The sequence below is a fragment of the Phocoena phocoena genome, chromosome 6 (genome assembly GCF_963924675.1).
Source record: "Phocoena phocoena chromosome 6, mPhoPho1.1, whole genome shotgun sequence".
Classification (NCBI taxonomy): domain Eukaryota; kingdom Metazoa; phylum Chordata; class Mammalia; order Artiodactyla; family Phocoenidae; genus Phocoena; species Phocoena phocoena.
In genome coordinates, this window is record NC_089224.1 from 105,329,644 (window position 1) to 105,353,406 (window position 23,763).

Genomic DNA, 23,763 nt, shown 5'->3' on the forward strand with positions numbered 1-23,763 from the left:
GGCGCCCCCCGAATTCCCCGCAGCCCGACCGCCCCTCCAGTCTCGGCGCCCCGAATGCTTCACGGCCCCAAGCTGCTGCCCTGGGCCCGCTCCCGCGCCCCATCCCCAACCCCGACCTCCATTCAGCCCCCGCCCCACCTTGGGGCCAGGCGACTCCGCGGCTGCTGGGGCTGCCGGGCTCCTCTGACCATCCGGCTCCTGCTCCGCCGCGGGAGCTGCTCCGGCGGCCGTAGGGCTCGCTCGGGAAGCTGAGGCGGCGGAGGCTGGAGTAGGCGGAGAGGCGGGCGAAGGGCCTCGCGCCTCTGCCAGGCTTGCCGCAGGGCCCGCCTCCTCCGCGCCTCTCCTCAGCTCCCATTGGCTAGAGCCGTAGTGTGGCCGAAAGCCTGGAGGCCGATTGGACACTCGGGCCGTCACATCCCGCCACCTAGAGTTTGGTTGAGACTGCAGGTGGCGGCGGAGGTGCGTTAGAGGCTGCTAACACTGCCGGGGAGATCTAAGCGCCACCGTGCGGTCGAAAGTAAAAACTGCATCTCCGGCGCCAGACACCTGCGGCGGGCAGGTTCTTCTGGCTCTGAGTCCTGCATCCCACACACCTGCTGGCGCCCCTCAACACTGCACCACGCCAGGAGCAACAGCTAAGCGCTGCAATGTCCCAAACTCCTCTGGCAGGTGCGACAGTGAGGTAAGTCTCCAAAATGAGCTTCATTTTGAACCACCTCATATCCGGTCCCTGACTACATCATGCTGAAATGGTTAGAGCTCACAGATAACACTTCACAGAGGATCCGGCAAGAAAACTGTAAGAATCTATCAATATAAAGTGTGGTTTAGATGCTCAATCCTCTGCAGAAGAGATAGCAAGCTTGGGTGCAGGCTTCCAAGAAAGCAAGAGATTTTTAAAATAAATTACCAAGAAAGGAAAATCAACCCTGCAAACAGAATTGATGCCGTAACCAAAAGCAATGTGTTCGGTTCTTAAATGCCTAAACGGAACTGACCCCTGAATATGCTGCTAACTGTCCTGTGATACTGCAGATGCTTGTGACTTCTACTCCAGCTAATCAATTTTAAAATAAATTTCCTTGCATTTTTAGGGTTGTTGACAGACCTAAGCATGCAAGACTACCAGCACATAAGCATTATAAATCAGTTACCTTTTCTCTTCTACTTTAACAAGGCCATCCTTGAAAATAAGACATAACTCAGTAACATATTAACAAAATTCTTCCTCTAAGGTAGAATCCCCTTCAGTCTTTCTGCAATCCTGTGTAGTTTTTGTTTGGTAGATCCTCGGCATATATTTGGAGCTGGGAAGAGGCATAAAACTTTCTCTTAAGCTATTTCTGTTTTATCAGAATACGCTTTTATGCATCAATAATGTGACAGCCTAGAATTATACACACCAAAAGTTTGGGGACAAATCTCTTACTGATCTTCACAAATGGTAAAAATGAGACTACTATAGTTTTTCATAAAGCCGAATTTATTTGGTGTAAAGGGCTGTCCTTTATTCTGAGATGGCTCTTTTTACATCTTTCTATAAAATGATGATGATGGTAAATTGTAATGGGACCTTTAAAATGGCATTGACAAGGAAAAACAAAAAGTTGAACATCTGTTGGCTCCCCAAATTAATATTTTACATAATCCCAAGATAACAGAACCATAAATCCCCTCAATACCAACAAACAATATCCACCCTTATAATCACCAAGCCAGAAAAGAGAGAGAACCTCAGAATCATTTGTCAGAGAAGACTAGGGGAGATGTGGTAGGAGTCCTGGTGGGGAGGATCAACTTACTAGGAGACTAATCTTGAATGTCACTCATTATGTTTCTTAAAATATGAATTAAGGGCTTCCCTGGTGGCGCAGTGGTTGGGAGTCCGCCTGCCGATGCAGGGGACGCGGGTTCGTGCCCCGGTCCGGGAGGGTCCCGCGTGCCGCGGACTGGCTGGGCCCGTGAGCCATGGCTGCTGAGCCTGCGCGTCCGGAGCCTGTGCTCCGCAACGGGAGAGGCCGCAGCAGTGAGAGGCCCGCGAAACGCAAAAAAGAAGAAAAAAATATATATATGAATTAAAATCATCCGCTTGGTTTTCAAGGTCTTTCACAATTGGCCAACGCCTCTCTGATACGTGGTATTGTCAACAGAGCTGCAGCTATTCATTCCTTACGCTTTCCCAAGGAGTACCCTCAAGTTTACCTTCATATCATGTCCAAGTTCTAGTAATCCCCATTTCTGTGCTTTTACTATATGAAATACATGGCCCATCATTCTAGTATACATTTGACACTTCCTCTTTTAAGCCTTCCCCAATTACTCCATCTTACCTCAAACATTTCCTTCTCCAAATTTGTTGTACTTACATAAACCACACTATGTCAGCAATTATATATTGCCTTAGATTATTCTTACTTCCCAACTACACTGAATTTGGGCAAATGATATGTAAGTGGGCCCTCAATAAATGGCAGCTTTGGGCCAGGGACTGGGTATTTTATATGTGCTATTTTTAATCCTGAGATCAACCCTGTATGGCATTCTTATTTTAGACACAGAATTTTAAGATTCAGAAAACCCAACTTGCTCAAGGTCACAAAGCTACAATAACCAATACTGCTTAAGATGTACTATTCTAGGATGCCCTAAAGGGGTTCACATTCCAGCTCTCTTGTGCAACCCTGGGCAAGTTACCTATGATCTCTAAGTGTGTTTTCTTGTCTGAAGAAAAAAAAAAAAAAGGTACTACAGTCATTGAGCCATAGTAGGGGTGACATAAAATAGGGCATGTACAGCATTTAGCTAAGTGTGCTCAATACAGGTTAGCTGCTATTACTGCCTGGCAGAGCTGGGGTTTTTACCTAGATTGATCCCAAAGCCTATATTCTTTCCACTATTCCATTGCCTCCATACATAACCCATTCCCATTTATATAAAAAAGCAAAGTGCTGAGAACAGTGGCTGCCCAGGGACTGAGTGGAATATACTTACACAATAATTATTTTTGTTGACACACGCACACAAAATTCATAAATTTCATGCATTTTTGAATTAAGAAAACATCTGAATGATCCAAACCAGCATAAGCTTACTATCATGAGTAATATGCCTTACAAAAGGCACATATTCACCAAGTGATTAACAAGGAAACAGAAAACTAGTAAGAGGGGAATAGGGTCCTTCTCCGAGCATCTACTGTGTTTGGTTTCATGCTAGAGGACTTTCCAAATGCTTCTTTTTGGTGTTTTACTACTGTATATTTCATCAGCATGACTGCACAGTTTAAATACACAATTGAAAGAGTTGTGATGATCTCATGAAGCTGGGTTCTGGGCACTGGATCCAGGACGTAACAATGAACTGGAACACTGAAGAGTCAAATGCAGAACAAGAAAAGTTTCACTTCTGTTTACTAGTCAAGCAACTAAGTGAAGGAATAAGCATTTTTAAATTTTTAAATTGTGTTATATAAAATGCTAACTTCTTGTTGGGACAGACTGCATTAGATAAATTTTTTTGCCAAACTTCCTATAATCTTTTTATTAATTTACAGAGAGAATATAGCACCTTTCATCCAAAGAACTGAAGGTGCTTTACAAACATTAGCATTTAGAAAACAAGTACATTTAAAAATCTGGATTCTTGCTGTTAAATCTCTTCGACTCCAGATACACAATTTTTTGGAGGCTGATGGAAAGCAATTCTGTTTCTGACAACGGAAGAGGCTCAGAAAGAGTTCGTATTTGCTTTCACAGTACAGGCATTTTCCAAAACCTGGTGCTGGGCTTACAAAGCAAAAACACACAAATCTTAATGCAAAGAACAATATTTCAAACCTTATTTCAAAAGTGAAACACAGGGTTTAAGACATCAAAATCTTCCAACAGTTCTAGACATCCGGACAGATTGATGCAGGTTGCATATTAAAGATGTGCTCTTGATCCAGGCTTTTTAGGATCACACCCAAATGAACGCATTTAGAGTTGTGAGATTTTTCAGGAAAAAGCATTAACCTAGGAAAAGCTAGCCAAGAGCATATCAGGAAAATGAGGAAAGGGGAGTAATTGGCAATTAAAAGTAGACAGTTCTCACTAGAGCCTAGGACATTTTATTAGAAACCAAGTATATCATAGGCAAATAAAAATGGTTATTACCCCCATTAATACAACATAAGGGATTTTACATTCAGCCTAGATACAGGGAATAACAGAGCCTCATGCCTACAAACCTATGACTTGCAAGTATTTTCCACCACATGATTACTCTATATAGTACATAGCCCTTATTTATCAGAGGGATCCAAATATTCCTTTTAGGCTTACAGAGTCCAGTACATTCACTCTCTCTTCCCTTTACATGTCTAATAGTAAAAACTTTTTTTTTCATGCAAAAAGCCATTATTCAGTTGAAGAGAAAAAAATCAGGCAAAACAGAGATGGCAATTAAGGAATGGACAGAATATTATTGGCACATGCCCAACTAGTGACAATCAAATGCAGTACACCATGACTTAAAAATAAAAGTCACATTACACGGGTAACTAAAACAACTACATCAATCTAAGCTAAGGAGTGTCAAATGGGAAGGAAGGGCTGAGGGTTACCAATTTTATTGGTACAACTTAAATGCAGAAGAGAGAAAGCACTTAAATACAATTTATGGTAACAGAAAAGAAAAATACTGCAGAAAGCTGTTCAAAGACCACACCAAGTTGTCTGCATCATTAATTTCCAGTGTTTCACAATTAGTAAAATACATAGCTACATATCCCTGTAAGATAAAAATACCTTTCCCCCTGAATTACACTGGGGTCAGGGCAGTAAAACAAAGCTACTGACCCAACAGTTCAAGTGTGTGCAGCAAATGTCTTAGCCACTTCTTTCTTACAGCTATACAATCAAAAACTACACAAGGAGCTGTGTGGTTGGAGGAAAAAATCAAAACACTATTGTGCTCGCTTAATAAAAGAAAAGCCCTGATGAAAAATTATGTGCCAAGAAGCTTAGACTATAAAGATTTTTATTGCATTTTTAGGTAACCTGGAAGTTCTTATCCTGAAGGGGGACAGTTGGTTTTCAAAACTACCTGAACAGATGCTAAAGTGCTTTATTAATTGGCTGGCTTCACAAAGATTTCCTGGAATGACAAAAATTAATTATAGTAGTAAAGGGATACCAACTATTTCATAAAATGGTTAATTCCAGCATCATTTATGACCACAATCATAAGAGACACTGGAACACCTGTCCTTATTAAGTGGACAGTTGCATATCAAGAACCGATCATCACAACCCTTTGGATATTCAAATTACTTACACAAAGCCGAAACATAGTATCACAGACCTTTACAAAAAAGGACAATTTGGTTTTTTCAACACTTTTAAAAATCTGCTTCAGATTACAGTTCACAAGTACAAGAGTCCTGACTTTTCAACCTTTCCAGTTGCAGTTAAAAAATGAACACTTTCTAAAAGTTAAGGTCAAGTGTTACAGTAAGAATGATTCCTATTGAAAAGTACATATATTTTACTTAATGATACTCATGATAGATTGTAAACTGGATTGATCACATTCTACTCAACTGGTATCAAATGAACACATCAGCATTACAAGTATTAAATGTTTTTCTATTACTAGAGAGGATATAAACCCAAACATTAATATGGCAGTTATTTCTTTAGGCACAGTTTAGTGATTTTTTTTTAAAATATATAGTATGGAATTTCAGTTGAAGTTTTAAACTTAATAACCAAAGGGTCAAGAACTCCGATTAGGAAAAAAGAAAAAAAGAATAACTTTCAGCTAACAATGTACACTGTTTAAAATTTCTAACACTTTAACCTATCTGGGTTTTATTTAAGATTACTTTATTAAAAAATACAAGGAATCTGAAAACAGATCAATACAATTATCTTAATGTACAAAGTCATAAGCTGTAGCAGTTTTTAAACTAAAATTTAAAAACACAACAAGGAGGGCAGCCCTTTAGACCAATTTATTTTATATCCATTTAAAATATCATCCAACAAAGGAAAATGAAGTTTACAGCTGGGACAGGTATACATAACTCGAGGCATTTGCAGTCCATCGTGCCCACTGAATAACAACTTTGCTGCTGAAATTTCTTAAAACTTACCGAACTAAAACAAAAGACTGAATAATACAAAAGGAGGAGTATTTCAGTGTAGTCTGTTCTGTCAATTGGCTTTTTTAAAAAAGGAAACATCCTGTTTCCCATAGACCAGTAAATAAGCAAGAGCTACATGCAGCAGTGTGAGTATTAAGACATTTCTCAAGTCTTCTCAAATGAGTCCAAGGCGGGGATGGGATGGGGGAGAAAACTGATAGAAAAACATTGCTATAGACACCATAACAAACAATAAATTTAGATAATTTAAAATTAAAAAAAAAAAGGCAAGAGGCAGCATTTCAGCAGCAAAGTGCTCAATAAAAAGTATATTGTAGAGGGTAATACACGAAAGTTGGGGTAAGAGGGCAGAAAAATGGGTCAGCAGGATGGGCGAAGGCCTCAAAGGAAATACGGCGTCGTTGTCCTGGGAGGAATAACACGTTCTGAATCTGGAACTGCCCGGAATAACTTTGGTTCTCTTGTATTTACATCTTTGAAGACCATGATCGAAGCAATATTTCCACAACGATAACAGTAATTAGGAGCAGACCATACTGTTACCAGCTTCTCATCAAACATAAATTTATAGCCTTCATGCACTAGCTGGTGTGCTCTGCAGATGAGCTTTAAGTTGTTGATATGAACAAACTGCAATTCAGAAAGGCTTTGTTAAGTATCCAGCACATTTTTTAAAAAATCAACCTACATATATAAGAAAATAAGCATTTAAATAAAGTATAAATCCTATAATTACTAAAGCTCTCATGATTATAGAATCCATTCTACAGTTATCCCCACTAATTTCCATAAGTTATACAGCCACTTTGGCCTGAGTTATAGAAATCATAGCAACATAATTAGTTAGAAGTTTCTGAAAGAAAAGCATTCTGTAAGTGCTATCAGATATAAAACAAAGTTTTTATGGTTTAATAATAAATATATTACTATCAATATCTATCATTTACTGAGGCTTTAGTATGGTTCTTACAAAATTCTGAAAGAGATTTATTATCCTTCTCTTGCAACTTCAGGAACCAGAGGCTCAGACAGGATAAAACTAGCTCTCTGACTTCATTATGCTGGATTTTACTTCACCCTGTGGTGTATGTGTATGTGTAAGTGTGTGTGTATATATATTTTTAACTGAAAGTAGTTAATCTCAAAAATATTGCTTATTCACAATAAATACATGTCAAATCATTATGTTGTATACATAAAACGAATACAATGTTATGTCAATTATATCTCAATTAAAAATATATACACAAAGAAATATATATATTAAAAAGTTGCCTATCTTGCCCTTGTTATCTCATTACTTAATTGCAATGTTTGAAAGAAAAGGAACATTTATTTTACACATAGTACCAATGAATGCTAAAGGAGGTGCTTTTATTACGTGATCTCATTTAACATTAAGGAAAGACATACAGGATAAACTAGACAAGAAATCTGATATCCATAGCCACCACAGTTTGAGTAAACTAGACTAGAAGTTTGGTATATATAGCCACCATAGTTCTTTATGTAGTCCATTAGCAACCAACAAACCACTTTTCTGAAAATGCTGGCTTTACCTCATTTGTGACCTTTGCACCAAAAAGCCAACCTGCTCCTCGGGGACTGATTGCCCAAGTATCCACATCTTCAGGATCTGACCAAACCAGATCACAAAACGCTCCTTTATGAGGAATTTCCTGGTTCCGTTCAATGGTTCGAATTTGATCCAGTGTTTTGATATCAGGAGATAAACCACCATGAACACACAAAATCTGCTCATCTATTAACTAGCAAAAAAGGAAAACAAAGAGTTGAACATATAATAATAAACTCAGTCATATATCTAAATCCATCAGTGAGTGCTAATGATATCAATATAACTGAAATGGCAATTAGATAAAAATATGCCAAGTGTTACTGGCAGGAAAATACTTGAGCTTTTTTTTTAAAAAAGATTTACATAAAACTTACAGCTGCTACTGTGAGCATGTCAAAAACTTTGGTACAGTATCTCCAGGCATTAGCGTTTCCATATTTGGTTTGGCACTCATCTATGAGAGAAACAAAGAGTTCTCATTAATGAAGTTCTGAATCTGCTGATAAAACTAAGGAATACAGGGGAGTTCCCTGGTGGTCCAGTGGTTAGGACTCAGCGCTTTTACTGCCACGGCCCGGGTTCAATCCCTGGTCAGGGAACTAAGATCGTGCAAGCCATGAGGTGCGGCCAAAAAATAAATAAATAAATAAAATAAGTAAAGAATACATCTAATACTGGGACAACAGAAATTTGCTTAAACTAGGATGGCAAGTTATGATACATAGTTAGCCCTAGTAGGTCCTCCATGTAGAACCAGAAGGAGACCAGCGTCTAACTAGTCTAAGAATGTGGTCCTGCTTTTCATTCCAGAAGTGGCTCTAAGAACCAGCTGAAATTATTAGTCAAAATGCTATAATCAAGAAGAGTTGGGCTTCCCTGGTGGCGCAGTCTCCTAGGCAGGAGACACTGGTTCGTGCCCCGGTCCGGGAAGATCCCACATGCCGCAGAGTGGCTGGGCCTGTGAGCCATGGCCGCTGAGCCTGTGCGTCTGGAGCCCGTGCTCCGCAACTGGAGAGGCCATGACAGTGAGAGGCCCGCGTACCACAAAAAAGAAAAAAAAAAGAAGAGCTAAATATTAATTTCACATAACCCAAAGCAAAAGCTTTTGTCTTACTATTAATACCGGGGGGAATTTCCTGGCGGTCCGGAGGTTGGGACTCCATGCTTTCACTGCTGAGGGAGCAGGTTCCATCCCTGGTTGGGGAAGTGGGGCCCCGCAGGTCAAATAAATAAATAAATAAACTTAAAAAAAAAAAAAATACTGGGCAATTCTATCAAACAGAGTAATGTATTTAATGTGACTACCTTATTCTAGCAGGATAATCAAACAAATTAGAAGAGCATGGATAATTCCCATTTCAACATTTTTCAGGCCTAGGTTGCCTCTTCTGAGATTTTCTGCAAATTGTGCAACTACATACTTGAGTTCCATTAAGTACCCCTGTAGTCATCACTAAGGACAAACTGCCAATCAGTTCTTACATATTCTCAGCTGAACATTCTCTCTGCCGTCTACAACAGTTAATAGGGTACATTATCTCTTCTCTCAGTTAATACCATGAAGTTCTGCTCTTTGGCTTCTTCCTTAATTTCGAAAAAAAATGGATGTATCACTAATTGCCCTAAGTACAGCTGAAAATGATACAGGATATAAGACTGTGGGGTATGGTCAATCCTCATAATTTTCTAAATTATATCTCTACGTGAGGCAGGGTCCTTATTGTAAACGTCTCATGAGACAGCTCTAACATTGAGCTCAGTTTACCAGTAGGAATCTTGTGAATTTTTCACCTTAACACATAAGCAAAGCACTTGGTTCATAATAACTGCTAACCATATATTTATCAGTGTGAACTGAGGGCCCAATATAATAGCTATATATAGACATTTTTACTACTTTAAAATCAATGTTAAGTTCCATGATGACTAAAACTGTCTCCCTCCTGAGGAGCAGATGGGCTTCCTCTTATCAAACAAAACCATAGATGAACACTAGAGCACAGCTTGGGATGAAAAAAATTCAATACTAGATGTTGTGTTGTTGTCATTTTCTTCGGTCAAGGCATCTTGATCAAAATGTCCTCCTTCCTCTCCCCCTTTTACCTCTTTTGCCCTACACTGATATGTTGGTCAAATTCTGGGGTGTAATTATATATGTAACATTAATCTTATACAGTTGGAGCCAGTTGCTTTCACTGAGCTAACACCACATAATGTATTATCCAAAATACTGATTATTTTGCAAAAGAATCAAACACTTTTTATTCCAAATGATATTTGGCATTTTGTGAATGAAAATCTGAAGTAACTTCTAGAAAGGAGATAAATATTAGCCATCTAACTTTTCAATTCCTATTAACAGTATATCAACAATAAATTGTCGGGGAGTTCCCTAGTGGCCTAGTGGTTAGGATTTGGGGCTTTCACTGCTGTGGCCCGGGTTCAATCCTTGGTCGGGGAACTAAGATCCCACAAGACACGTGGTGCAGCCAAAAATAAATAAATAAATAGATAACAATACGCTGCCAAATTTCTCAATTTAATGATTGATAATGGCTGACAAAATCAGGAGTAAGAGAGTTCAGCTTATCTTTATAATGACAGAAGATAATTCAAAATATAAAGTCTAAAAACTAAAGGGTTATGAAATTAATATTTTCAAATCTCTCAATATCTTCCTTAATTGTGTTCAAGGAAAATTCTTATTAATAATATCAACAGGGCTTCCCTGGTGGCTCAGTGGTTAAGAATCCATCTGCCAATGCAGGGGACACAGGTTCGAGCCCTGGTCCTGGAGGATCCCACATGCTGCGGAACAACTAAGCCCGGGCGCCACAACTACTGAGCCTGCGCTAGAGCCCGCGAGCCACAACTACTGAAGCCCATGTGCCTAGGGTCTGTGCTCCGCAACAAGAGAAGCCACTGAAATGAGAAGCCCGTGCATGGCAATGAAGAGTAGCCCTCGCTTGCTGCAACTAGAGAAAAGCCCGCGCACAGCAACGAAGACCCAATGCAGCCAAAAATAAATATATATATATATATATATATATAAAATAATAATCTCTATAGTTCTGTTATCTACCTCCTTCAAAGACCTTCCTAACCTCATTCTGAAAAACTTTCAACCATATAAAAATTTTACAGAAGTAGCTATGTTGCTTTTAATGGCTGCATTCTATTTATGACCTGAGGTCCTGGTATTCTCTGGAGAAAGCACACAGATTTACAGTACATCCATCCAGTATAGTACAGTACAGCTATAAACTAACATCAATGAAGTGAAAACACTGATCACAATATTAAAAAACAAGTATGATCCCATTTTAGCTTGGGGTGTGTGTACACACGTATGTATAAACACACACACACATACATATATATAGGATAGGTTCTCAAACTGAGTGTGCAAAACATTCCCTTTCAGCAGATTCTAAGGTCCCACCCCAAAAGTGGCGCCTAGCAATCTACATTTTTAACAAGCATCCCAAATGATTCCAGTGAGATAAACTGAGGACTACACTTTGAGGCACTGATCTAGAAAGACATACACCAAAAAGTTAAAAATGGTTCTCTCAGACTAATAAGCTACAAGGATATACTGTACAGCACAGGGAATACAGCTAATATTTTATAATAACTTTAAAAGGAGTATAATCTGTAAAAATACTGAATCACTATGTTGTACATCTGAAACTAATATAATATTGTAAATCAACTATACTTCAATTAAAAAAAAAAGAATGGTTCTCTCTACATATCAATAGTCAGATTTTCAACTGACTGAGGGAAGAAAAGGAGTTAAAGGTGAGAAAGTGGAAAAAGATTATCTGTATTTTCTAATTTTACTATGAAAAGCACATGTATGACTTGTGTGGCTTTTTTCCCAAAGAGGAAGGTAAATCAATATTCAGAATCAGAGAAATAGAAGGTCTTACCATAAAATCCATACACCTGTGTAATCTGTCTACTCTCATGATTTCCTCGCAAAAGTGTAATACGATCAGGCCATTTAGCCTTTAGTGCAAGAAGGTAAGTGAAGGTCTCCAAACTATAGTAACCTCTGTCTACAAAATCACCCTGTAAAGTAAAAATTTACAGTTACAAACAATACAATAGCAACAATATTTTTTAAAAATTATACCAAAGGGCACAAACTCAAGAGACACAGCCCAAAATAAGAAAAATGAAGAGTTACACATTGAATTATTTGGAAATTGGGTTTTAACAAAAAATTCAAATGGAAATAAATAAGCTGTTCCTACTAAATGTTTGTGCTAGTCTTATGCTACAGGAGCCTACAGGAACCTGCTGTGCAATTCTCTCAAGGATTTTCCCTGCAAAACCACCATTTTTTCAATTCTCTGTTACCTACATTAATAAATGTTTCTAAAAGATCATGTGTGAATCAAAAAACTTTAAATGAATTTCAAAAATCTTTTTAACTGTATCAAAAGAGCTGTCAACTTGAAGAAAATAGTTTTTTTGTAAAAGCAATTACCATAATTATAACAGTATTCTACATTTAGCTTTGTATTTAACAACTGCATAAGAGGATATACTATTTACACTTTCCATTTATGTTTTACTCGGGCCAATATTAGACCAATAGGAAAACAGCTAAAAGATTAGAAAAGTGACCCAGAAATTTTCAGAAGGAAGGAAAATAACAGAAGGACTCAGAAAAAGTTCAACAGTAACATTATATTACAAAAAGAAAGTAAGCAAATATCTACCTTAACAGCAAATGTGTATATGTGTATATTAATCAATCCACAGATTAATAACAGGTGAAAATGAATGCTCAAAAAAAATCTGATAAAATAACAGTAAACTGAAGATTTATGCCTTAAACCTGTGGGCTATTTTACGGCCTAACCATTACTGAGGGCTACAACCCAGTCCTGTGTATACAGCAGTTTACAAAAGCAATTATTCTCAACTAGAGGACACAGCAAAATGTAGAAAAGCATAGAATCACCTTTTCACGTATTTAAATAGTGATTGTCACATGACAACGAAATTATTACATAATTTACATGTAGTAAGTCAGATCCCTTCCATTTAAAATAAGTACTTGACATCACTGGTGTTTACATACCATAAATATGTAGTTTGTGTCAGGAACCTGACCTCCAGTTCTGAATAGTTCACAAAGGTCATAAAACTATAAAAGAAAGGCAATATATGCTGATTACAAATTCCTGTGAAGGAGTAAAATAATAAAACGGAGGCCAAACTGTATAAAGAAGCAGTTAATTAAGAGGACTTCAAATATTTACATTTATACAAAGAAATGAAGTGCAAACTAAACTGCCAAGCACACAGCTCCCAAGCCTTAAAAAAAAAAAAAAAGCACTAAAATGAATCTCAGTTATCACTAAAATCATTCCTAAGTCATTAATGTTATAGGCAACCCCCTTTCAAATTTCTTTCCTACTTCTCCCCATCTATCACTTGAGAATTTGAAATCATTTATCAATTACCTGTCAATAAGCTAACTCAATCACCTTGCCCCACCTTCAGCATCTATCTTAAAGAGACAAAAGATAAGGAAACAAGTGGATAAGAATTTCTTTGGAAGAATGAATTTACATGACACTTCGCAGTGTCGTAAAGAGCAGATCAACCTACCTTCTTACACTCTACTTTGGAAGATGTGTACCCTCAGCTTCTACAGCTGTGGAGAGTCTTCTCAATAATCAGTAGAAAAAGAATAGTATATTTCATCATATTCTACTTGACTAAAAATTTAACTGACAAAAATGTGCGTTTGATAACTTCAGTCAACTCGATTATCCTAATCCTACTTCCTAAAATCACAGTTTTTCTGAAAAAGGATTTTAGATTAAAGGAACTGACTATAATATACCATACCAACTACAACCAATAATTTCCTTCACATCTATCTTTTACACTTGAAAGTAGTATTACTACTTAAATTTCTAACACTTAAAACAGTACAGAAATCTTAGTCATAGTGAACAAAACTGTAATTTAAAGATTAACTACTGAAAGTACTACCCTTTGTAGCAATGTTTCATAAGTCTGAAGAGTTGTCACTTGCTTAAAAAAAAAAAAACTTTAGAAAGTTTAAAATAAAATTTTCCTATCTTCTTAAAATTAGCAAGCAAACAAATGAAACAAATTCAGTCTCAGTCAACTGGTAGACTATTATTTATTCAAAATATATGCTGTCCATTTCTACAAAGTGGAATCCATTCCTTTGAAGGAATATACTTCTCACTTCCCACCGCACAGATATATATATGATGTGTGTATGTATATCATATATATGTATAAATACAATCACATACAATATGAGCAGTAAAAAAATAAGTATATATATATAAATACACTTTCAGTGTATATATATACACATATACATATATGTGTTTGTGTTACTTTGGCCTAGTAACTCCACTTCTGTGACTATATCCTAAAGGCAAAAAAAAAAAAAGTCTGTATAACATAAAGAAAATGCATCATAGCATCATTTCTAATAACAGAAGAAACAACCTTCGTAACTAACATAAGGGAATATTAATAAAGTATGATCTACCAATTCAAAGACCTGGACCTTAGGCAGTCATAAATAATGATTATAATGGAAACTATGTAGCAAAGTGGGAAAATGACTAGGGAAAAGAATGGAACACAAAACTATACCTCTAATATAACTATACAATTTTGTCATGTAAAAATTGAGTATGTACACACTCTAAGTCAGGAAGGAAACATTAAAAAGTTTTATGAAACAATTGCTTCTATAAAAGTGTGGTGAAAGAGTGTCCTTAGACTTTACTACTGATGTCTGTAGAAACACATTCTTGAATAAAAGCTTTGTAAGTTTCCATTTAACTTACATATATTTAATGGATGATCAAAAATTCTGCTTTGGGGACCCATAGTTCCTACTCCATATTGGTAGTTTTTTCCAAAATTCTTTAATATAATAAATATTTACTGAAAACATATGCAGACAATTAACCTTGTCATACATTACTGGAAGCCCATCTCATTATTTCACAAATAATTTCTACCATCTATTGTATGTTTTTCATATCACACACACTCTGTAAATGTTCTCATTTTAAAACAAAACCAATCCCAAGAAGTGGATTTTATTCCATTATTAGAGGCAAGGAAATAGTTGGCTAACTCGGCAGTTTTTAAACTTTCTGGTTTCAGGACCCACTCATAGTCTTAAAAATTACAGGTCCCCAAAAAGCTTTTGTTTATACGTTATATGAATCAGTATTAACCACATTAGAAATTTAAAGTGTAACACATACCTTCATACAGGTATGTGTTACAAAAGGGAAGAGAATTTTAATAACTTTTAGAGATAATGGTGCATATTCTTCTTTTAATACATCAAAACTTGACAATTGGTCTCTTCTCAAACTCTGTTAGATAAGTTGGTCTAACACTTTGAGTGGGTAACACACTGGTTATTTGGAAAATGGAAATGAAATTTCTTTATACATCATCAAAAACTATTTGTTAATTTACTCACCTCATCAGAAAAGTCTTTTAAGTATCAGAAGCTAGTAGCCTCATGGTGGTAAACTCAAATTTTCTAAAATTCCAATATTTCACTTGAAAACTCAAATACTGTCATCAGCAACAAATAACGTCAATTGTTTTCCTTGAAGTGACTGGCTCACTTCGTTCACTTTTGCAAAACAGTTGCCAAATACCTGTAGTTTGTCATTCATTCTCTCAGGTAAAAACAGCGTTCCATTTTAAAAAAGAGGCTATTTCAGCAGGAGATGCAAAGAACTGCACAAGTACTTTTCTTTGGAGCAAACCATTTTTCTTTGATATGCAGTAGATGTGCTTTATGCATACTTCCTATTTCATCACAGGGACTACTCAAAAGATGTATCTACTGAGGGGTCAAGAGTGCCAATTAATATTACTGCTTCATCACGGACATTCTTAAGTGATACTGGCATTTTATTTTACTGTACATGCATGCATACTGGTGAAAAATACAATGACAACCAGCATAGGCTGGTGACACTCCCTTGATTCATGCTGAGGCACCAACAGTTTTACCCTCAGTTGATTTTCTGCCAACTTACAGATGCTCAAGGGTCCACAGGCCATATTTAAAGAACTGAAGAGCTAGCTGAAATGGCTTCTTAAACAGCTGTTATGTACCCAAACAGGACTTAACTTAAACCAAGCTCTGTCTGACACTGAAGTCTACAATCTCCTCACTAGATTATGTTGTTTCAATGCTTCTCAGCAACTGTATGCGTATCAACATTTCTTATGAGTTTATGTATACTCATAAACCAATCCTGCAATTCCAAAACTAGCCCAAGGGGAAGACAACTGTACAAGTTCCAAAAGATACACCTTACATTAGACTAGTCTGCAGACATTTAGAAGCTCCTCAAGTCCCATGTTTTTGATGAGCAATTGTTTTAAAGGGTCAAGTACAAGAGAAACACAGCTCAATTTGGTGGTAGTCTTAAAATAACATGGGCTGGGAGTTCCCTGGGGGCCTAGTGGTTAGGATTCCAGGCTTTCACTGACGTGGCCCAGGTTCAATCCCTGGTCGGGGAAGTGAGATCCCACAAGCCGTGCAGCCAAAAAATAAATAAATAAATAGCATGGGCTACCGGGCACCCAAATGAGTTTCAAATCTCAGCTCTGTCCCTCAGTAGCTGTGCGAATTTGGGTTAATTCCTCAATCTTTCAACTCAGTTTCCTTCTCTACAAAACCCTACCTCATAGGAACCTTAAAAAAAAAAATTGACATGCAATATGTGAAAAAGTACATTATTAATGTCAAAACACAAGATAAATGAAAGTAAGAATTGTACATTTGACTGAAGGTATATATAATCTATCAGTAGAAGTGCAAATTTATTATCTGAATTAATTTTAGCAGTTTGAAGTTGTCTCTAACTTCCTGACCTCTGATTATGACTATAATTCATATTATTGAAAAGTCTTGGGGAATTCCCTGGCAGTTCAATAGTTAGGACTCTGCACTTTCTGGGTTTTTTTTGCGGTACGTGGGCCTCTCACTGTTGTGGCCTCTCCCGTTGCGGAGCGCAGGCTCCGGTCGCGCAGGCTCAACGGCCATGGCCCACAGGCCCAGCTGCTCCGTGGCATGTGGGATCTTCCTGGACCGGGGCATGAACCCGTGTCCCTTGCATCAGCAGGCGGACTCTCAACCACTGCGCCACCAGGGAAGCCCAGGACTCTGCACTTTCACTGCCAAGGGCACGGGTTCGATCCCTGGTCAGGAACTAAGATCCCACAAGCCTCGTGCTGCAGCCAATAAACACAGGTAACCCCTCAATTTTAATATTATAATCAAGGGAAAGCATTACTTGGTTTATTTCAGCTTTTAGAAATATGTTAAGGCACTGCTTATATTAATACCCTTTATGTTAGCAAAATACAAATATTTATTATACTTTTGGAGAGAAGTTCCATGGAAATTAAGAAGAACTCCTAAGGTCTACTTTAGAGAACTAGAATTTTAACAGATTAAATATGACATAGTGGGGGCCTCTATTTAGAAGCTGATAACATACAGATGTCATTTATTATAACCTCACACATCCAGAGAACAGACTGAAAAACCAAAAAGAAAAGAGCTAAGTAGTCAAAATAGAACTTTATGGGACTTCCCTGCTGGTCCAGTGACTAAGAGTCCACCTTCCAGTGCAGGGGACGCAAGTTCGATCCCTGGTCAGGGAACTAAGATCCCACATGCCACGGGGCAACTAAGCCTGCATGCCGCAACTACTGAGCCTGCACGCTCTAGAGCCCTAGTGCCGCAACTAGAGAGAAGCCGGCAACGAAGAGCCTGCACGCCGCAACGGAGACCCAGGGCAGCCAAATTAAAAGAAAAAAAAAATAGAACTGTACTCATGGAGCAGCCCTCAATCACAACCAAGCTACACACATTTCTGCTCCTTTAGGCAGTCATAGTTAAGGTCCTGTAGGAATTCATAAATACTATATTGTTCACAAATATTATGTCTTATAGCCCCAACTCCATTGCATGCACAGAGCAGGCTATGAGTGTTCTGTTCAGCTTTCATTTCCCAGTAAAAAAGAAAAAACTACAAATACACAGTTTTCTAACTAGGCTAAACACTGACAGTAAGAGTCTAAAGATGAGGTGTACCCCACCTGTCAATGCTCTGAAACTCTTAAAAACAAACAAAACCCCAGCAGATGAAAAAATGAACTGTCTTTCTCATCCCATTCTAGCACTGACTTGCTGTAAAATCATGCACCAATAATTTTATCTTTCTGAACTGCTGCTATTCTCATTCCCACTAAGGAAATGATAAATTTTCAATAAATTTCAATAAAATTTTCAATAAAATATGATATTAAGTGAACAGAACAGAAATGAACAGAATGAATAGAAAATTAGTGCCTAACACCAAAGCATCTGCTATCGATCATAATAACTAGGAGCAGCCCACATTTGTATTTTATACCTCCCCCTGTCCACAGAGCAATAATGCTTCTTCACTTTCTAAGTATGATTTCAACAAAGTCCATGAATAATCTGACCACTGCTTTTATTCACTTTAACAGTAACCAGGAATCATTAATGTCACACAGACTGAGGCACCCTAGCCAACCACCAGCATTTTTTTTTTTTAATATTTTGCAGCACAACTGGAAACAGACATGGACAGACAGTACAAAAGCTAAAAATCTCCGCATGAAATTTTACCTGTCCGTGTATGTCTCCACACACTGTTACTGGTGTTGAAACTGGCTGGACATTTGACTCTTCCAAGAGGAGGTCACAAACATAGTCACATAGCCGCTGTAAGAAGAGAAAATAAAATGCAACCTTTTATTACAATATTAAAACTAAAGGCCAAATGCAAAAAAGACAAGAACTAATCCGTGTATTATGCCACAGGAAAGGAAACTATGATGATTCTGGGATTCGATTTCTGTCAGCTTTTACCTTCCTCTCACAATGCCTATTCCAAAATGCAAACTCCCTGGCTATACAGGTAATAGGTTCTAGAAGACAGAGAGCTCTGCAAGGAACTGTAAAATGATGTTTTTCAACAAAAAAATGCAAAAGTCAGTAATTTTAAGAGGAAAAGGTTTTTACCTGCTAATTTTTGTGTGTGTGTGTGGTATGCAGGCCTCTCACCCCTGTGGCCTCTCCCGTTGCGGAGCACAGGCTCCGGACGCGCAGGCCCAGCGGTCATGGCTCACGGGCCCAGCCGCTCCGTGGCATGCAGGATTCCCCCGGACCAGGGCATGAACCCACGTCCCCTGCATCGGCAGGCGGACTCTCAACCACTGCGCCACCAAGGGAAGCCCTTATCTGCTAATTTTTAAAGTACATTGCAAACCACGCACTTACCAAATATGACCCAGCAACTGCATTCTTGGCAATGAAAATTTATGATCACATAAAAACCTGTACACAAAGGTCCACAGAAGCTTAATTCATAAGAGCCAAAAACTAGAAATAAATCAGTTGTCCTTCAACAGTGAACAGTTAAATTATGGTACATTCACACCGTGGAATACTATTCAGCAATAAAAAACGAACTACTGACACATGACAATCTGTATAAATTTCAAGGGATTTATGCTGAGTGGGGAGAAAAAAAAACACCTATCCCAAAAGGTTATATACTGTATGATTCCATTTATATAACATTCTTGAAATTAAAAATTTATAGAAATGGAGACCAGATTAGTGATTGCCAAGGGTCTAGGAGGTAGGGGCAGCAGGAGGGAGATGCGTATGGTTACAAAAAGGACAACATGTGGACTCCTTGGGGTGATGGAACTGTCTGTATCATGAATGTGGTATTAGATACATGAGACTACAGATATAACAATACTGCATAGAACTAAATACACACACAAATGAGTACAAGTAAAACTGGAGAATTATGAACAAGATTGTGGAGTGTATCAATGTGAATATCCTGATTGTGGTATTTGTTCCACAAGACATTACTACCACAGAAAACTGGGTAAAGGGTACATGGGATCACTTGGTATTATCTCTTACAATTGCATATAAATCTACAATTATCTCAAAATAGAAAGGTTAACAAAATTAATCGCAAAATGTAAATTTAAGAGTCACTCTACCTTTTAAAAAGAACTCTAGGGGAACTTCCCTGGTGGCGCAGTGGTTAACAATCCTCCTGCCAATACAGCAGATACGGGTTCGAGCCCTGGTACGGGAAGATCCCACATGCCGTGCAGCAACTAAGCCCACGCACCACAACTACTGAGCCTGCACTCTAGAGCCCGCATGCCACAACTGCTGAAGCCCACGCTCCTAGAGCCTGTGCTCCGCAACGAGAAGCCACTGCAATGAGAAGCCCATGCACCGCAACAAAGAGTAGTCCCTGCTCACCACAACTAGAGAAAGCCCGCGCACAGCAACAAAGACTGAACGCGGCCAAAAATAAATATAAATAAAGAATCTGCCTGCCAACGCAGGGGACACGGCTTCAAGCCCTGGTCCGGGAAGATCCCACGTGCCGCGGAGCAACTAAGCCCATGCATCACAACTACTGAGCCTCTGCTCTAGAGCCCACAAGCCACAACTACCGAAGCCCACGCGCCTAGAGCCCGTGCTCCACAACAAAGAGAAGCCACTGCAATGAGAAGTCCACGCACCGCAACAAAGAGTAGCCCCCGCTCGCCGCAACTAGAGAAAGCCTGCATGCAGCAACAAAGACCCAACACAGCCAAAAATTAATTAAGGAATTAATTTTTAAAAAAAGAACTCTAGGGACTTCCCTGGTGGTCCAGTGGGTAAGACTCCATGCTTCCAATGCAGGGGGCCCAGGTGTGATCCCTGGTCAGGGAACTAGATCCCACATGCATGCTACAACCAAGAGTTTGCATGCCACAACTAAGAGTTCACATGCCACAACTAAGAGTTCACATGCCACAACTAAGAAGTCCACATGCCGCAACTAAAGAAGTCTGCATGCCGCAACGAAGATCCAGCGTGCTGCAACTGAGACCTGGCACAGCCAAAATAAATATTAAAAAAAAAAAAAAAAAAAAAGAACTGGGGGGGAATCTTCCTTCCATCTGAGACCAGTTAATACTACAGTCAGAGGCCCTACTAGATTTTATGAAGATCTGCCAAGAAAGGACAAGTTAAACTACACAAGCATAATGAAATGATTTTAAACATTAATTAAGGAATCTAAATGCTACAATTTACTTAAATATATGAGAGACACACTTTAACAGTTATAGCGGGCTTCCCTGGTGGCGCAGTGGTTGAGAGTCCGCCTGCCGATGCAGGGGACGTGGGTTCGTGCCCCGTTCCGGGAAGATCCCTCATGCCGCGGAGCGGCTGGGCCCGTGAGCCATGGCCGCTGAGCCTGCGCGTCCGGAGCCTGTGCTCCGCAACGGGAGAGGCCACAACAGTGAGAGGCCCGCGTACCGCAAACAAACAAACAAACAAACAAACAAAAACAGTTATAGCTACAACACTTTACACAGAAGGCAAGCATAGGAGAGAACTCACAATGGGAGGGGGGAGGATGAGCAAGAAAAAAGTCCCCCCCCCAAAAAATGAGGGGAAATCAAGCTGTTTAAAACATTTTCAAAATAAAAAGGTTTGCTCTTATTCGTAGGATAAGTTCCTGATCTTCAAATAGCACCTCAAAGGCAAGATCATCCTTTTGGCCTGGAGTCCTTCTGGCCCTGAGTAGGGAGCTCCTTCTGTGCTGAATTTCCTACAACCCTCAGATGCTTCAATAAACAATCCTTGGTCCAGATATATAATTCATCCATTATTTGTAAAAGGAACAGATACTGGTGAGTGAAACAATGTTTCTGAACTCAGAGCCTTAAGTTTATCATGAAAGATGGTCTCTAAGGTTCCTTCAGTTCTACTTTGCATTTGTTTAAAAAAAACAAAAACAAAAAACCTCAGCTTTTTCCTTCCTATGTAGGGAAAAACTCAGTTCTTCCCTACTTTGTGCTTCTTTCCTATGTGTCTCCCTTACTAGTCACACAGAACACTCAGTTTTGACACTCCTGGTCACCAAGGTTTTTTCTCCCTACAATATGCAATTCTCTGCAACACCAGCGGGGTATCCTACGATTTAACTCAATTCTGACATTATCTACCAGAGATAGTGTCAGATCCCACAGGTTAAGGGCTCAGTCCCACAACACTGCCCCCCCGCCCACAACTCCCCTGCCAATATACACACACACTTCAGACACCAGTTGCAAGCCCAGGTTATCACCTGTGCTTCTAACCAACCGGGTATAGATCAGAGGTTCCAAAGACCTCCTCCTTAGGTTTGAATAATTTGCTAGAGCAGCTCACAGAACTCAGGGAAACACTTGCATTTACCAGTTTACTAAAGGATGTGATAAAGGATACAGATGACATCCACATTTAAGAGATATGTCGGGCAAGGTATGGGGAAAGGATGGAAACCACTGATCTTTTTACTATCACCATAGTTTTGCCTTTTCTAGAATGTCATATAGTTGGAATCATACATATGTTGTCTTTTCAGGTTGGCTTCTTTCACGTAGCAATACGCATTTAAGCTTCCTTCATGTCTCTCCATGGTTTGATAGCTCATTTCTTTTTAGTACTGAATAATATTCCATTATCTCAATGTACCAGTTTATTTAACCATTTGTCTACTGAAGGACATCTTGGTTGCTTTCAAATTTTGGCAATTATGAATAATGCTGCCATAAACATCTGTGTATAGGTTTTACAGTGGATGTTAAGTTTTCAACTCATTTGGATAAATACCATGACTGCTACATCATATGGTAAGGGTGTTTAGTTTGGTAAGAAACTGCTAAATGATCTTCCAAAGTGACTGTACTAGTCTGCATCCCCATCAACAATGAGTGAGAGTTTCCGTTGCTCTACAGTTTTGCCAATGTTTGGTGCTGTCAGTGTTTTGGATTCTGGCCATTCTAATAGGTGTGTAGTGGTACTGCCTTGTTGTTGTTTTTGTTTTGTTTTGTTTTTGGCCGTACCACACGGACTGTGGGATCTCAGTTCCCTGACCAAGGACTGAACCTGGGCCCTCAGCAGTGAAAGCAAGAGTCCTAACCACTGGACCGCTGGGGAATTCCCACCTTGTTTTAATTTGCATCTCCCTAATGACATATGATATGGAGCACCTCTTCATAGGCTTATTTGTCATCTATATATCTTCTTTGCTGAGGTATCTGTTCAAGTCTTTGGCCCCTTTTTTTTTTTTTGGCTGCGTTGGGTCTTCGTTGCTGTGCATGGGCTTTCTCTAGTTGCGGTGAGTGGGGGCTACTCTTTGTTGCGGTGTGCAGGCTTCTCACTGCAGTGGCTTCTCTTGTTGCAGAGCATGGGCTCTAGGCATGCAGGCTTCAGTAGTTGCAGCACATGGGCCCAGTAGTTGTGGCACGCGGGCTCTAGAGCGCAGGCTCAGTAGTTGTGGCACACAGGCTTAGCTGCTCTGCGGCATGTGGGATCTTCCCGGACCAGAGCTCGAACCTGTGTCTCATACATTGGCAGGCGGATTCTTAACCACTGAGCCACCAGGGAAGCCCCTTTGGCCCATTTTTAATAGGGTTGTTTGTTTTCCTAGTGCTGAGTTTTAAGAGTGTTTTGTTTATTCTGGATAAAAGTCCCTTATCAGACATGTCTTTCACAAATATTTTCTCCCAGTCCGTGGCTTGCCTTCTCATTCTCTTGAAAGCATCTTTTGCAGGGCAACGTTTTTGTTTGTTTTTTTAATTTTCTTTTTTTTGGCTGCGCGGCTTGTGGGATTTTAGTTCCCTGACCAGGGATCAAACCTGGGCCCTCAGCAGTGACAGCATGAAATCCTAACCACTGGACCACCAGGGAATTCCCATGCAGAGCAAAGTTTTTAATTTTAATAAGCCCAGTGTTTCTCAATTATTTTTTTATGAGTAGTAGATTGTTTTGATTTGTCTGGGTTTTGTTTGGGGGATGGGGAACCAGGAATTTGTGGGGCTTTTTTAACAACTTCATTGAGATATAATTCACACATCGTAA

At 39.1% G+C, this 23,763-nt stretch overlaps 2 protein-coding genes and 1 non-coding gene across 4 annotated transcripts in view; all 3 read right to left on the reverse strand.

Moving 5' to 3' along the window:
- The window catches only part of SCAI (suppressor of cancer cell invasion), a 136,049-nt gene extending 135,790 nt beyond the window's left edge, over positions 1-259 (reverse strand). Inside the window, exon 1 of the mRNA XM_065879166.1 lies at positions 139-259. Within this exon, the coding sequence (XP_065735238.1) occupies positions 139-191 (53 nt within the window). The 5' untranslated portion in view covers positions 192-259. The remainder of the gene's footprint in view (positions 1-138) is intronic.
- Positions 260-5,980: 5,721 nt separating this feature from the next.
- Positions 5,981-23,763, reverse strand: part of PPP6C (protein phosphatase 6 catalytic subunit) — a 29,758-nt gene continuing 11,975 nt past the window's right edge. The window contains exons 2-7 of one of the 2 annotated variants that reach the window (XM_065878590.1): positions 18,451-18,546; positions 12,826-12,891; positions 11,663-11,804; positions 8,102-8,181; positions 7,708-7,917; positions 5,981-6,778 (exon numbers count right to left, since the gene is read on the reverse strand). In XM_065878590.1, the coding sequence (XP_065734662.1) occupies positions 6,530-6,778; positions 7,708-7,917; positions 8,102-8,181; positions 11,663-11,804; positions 12,826-12,891; positions 18,451-18,546 (843 nt within the window). In that variant the 3' untranslated portion in view covers positions 5,981-6,529. The remainder of the gene's footprint in view (positions 6,779-7,707; positions 7,918-8,101; positions 8,182-11,662; positions 11,805-12,825; positions 12,892-18,450; positions 18,547-23,763) is intronic. The other variant, XM_065878591.1, reaches the window with a different exon arrangement.
- Positions 23,520-23,592, reverse strand: TRNAD-GUC (transfer RNA aspartic acid (anticodon GUC)). Its single transcript has one exon. It is a non-coding gene; the product is annotated as a tRNA-Asp (tRNA).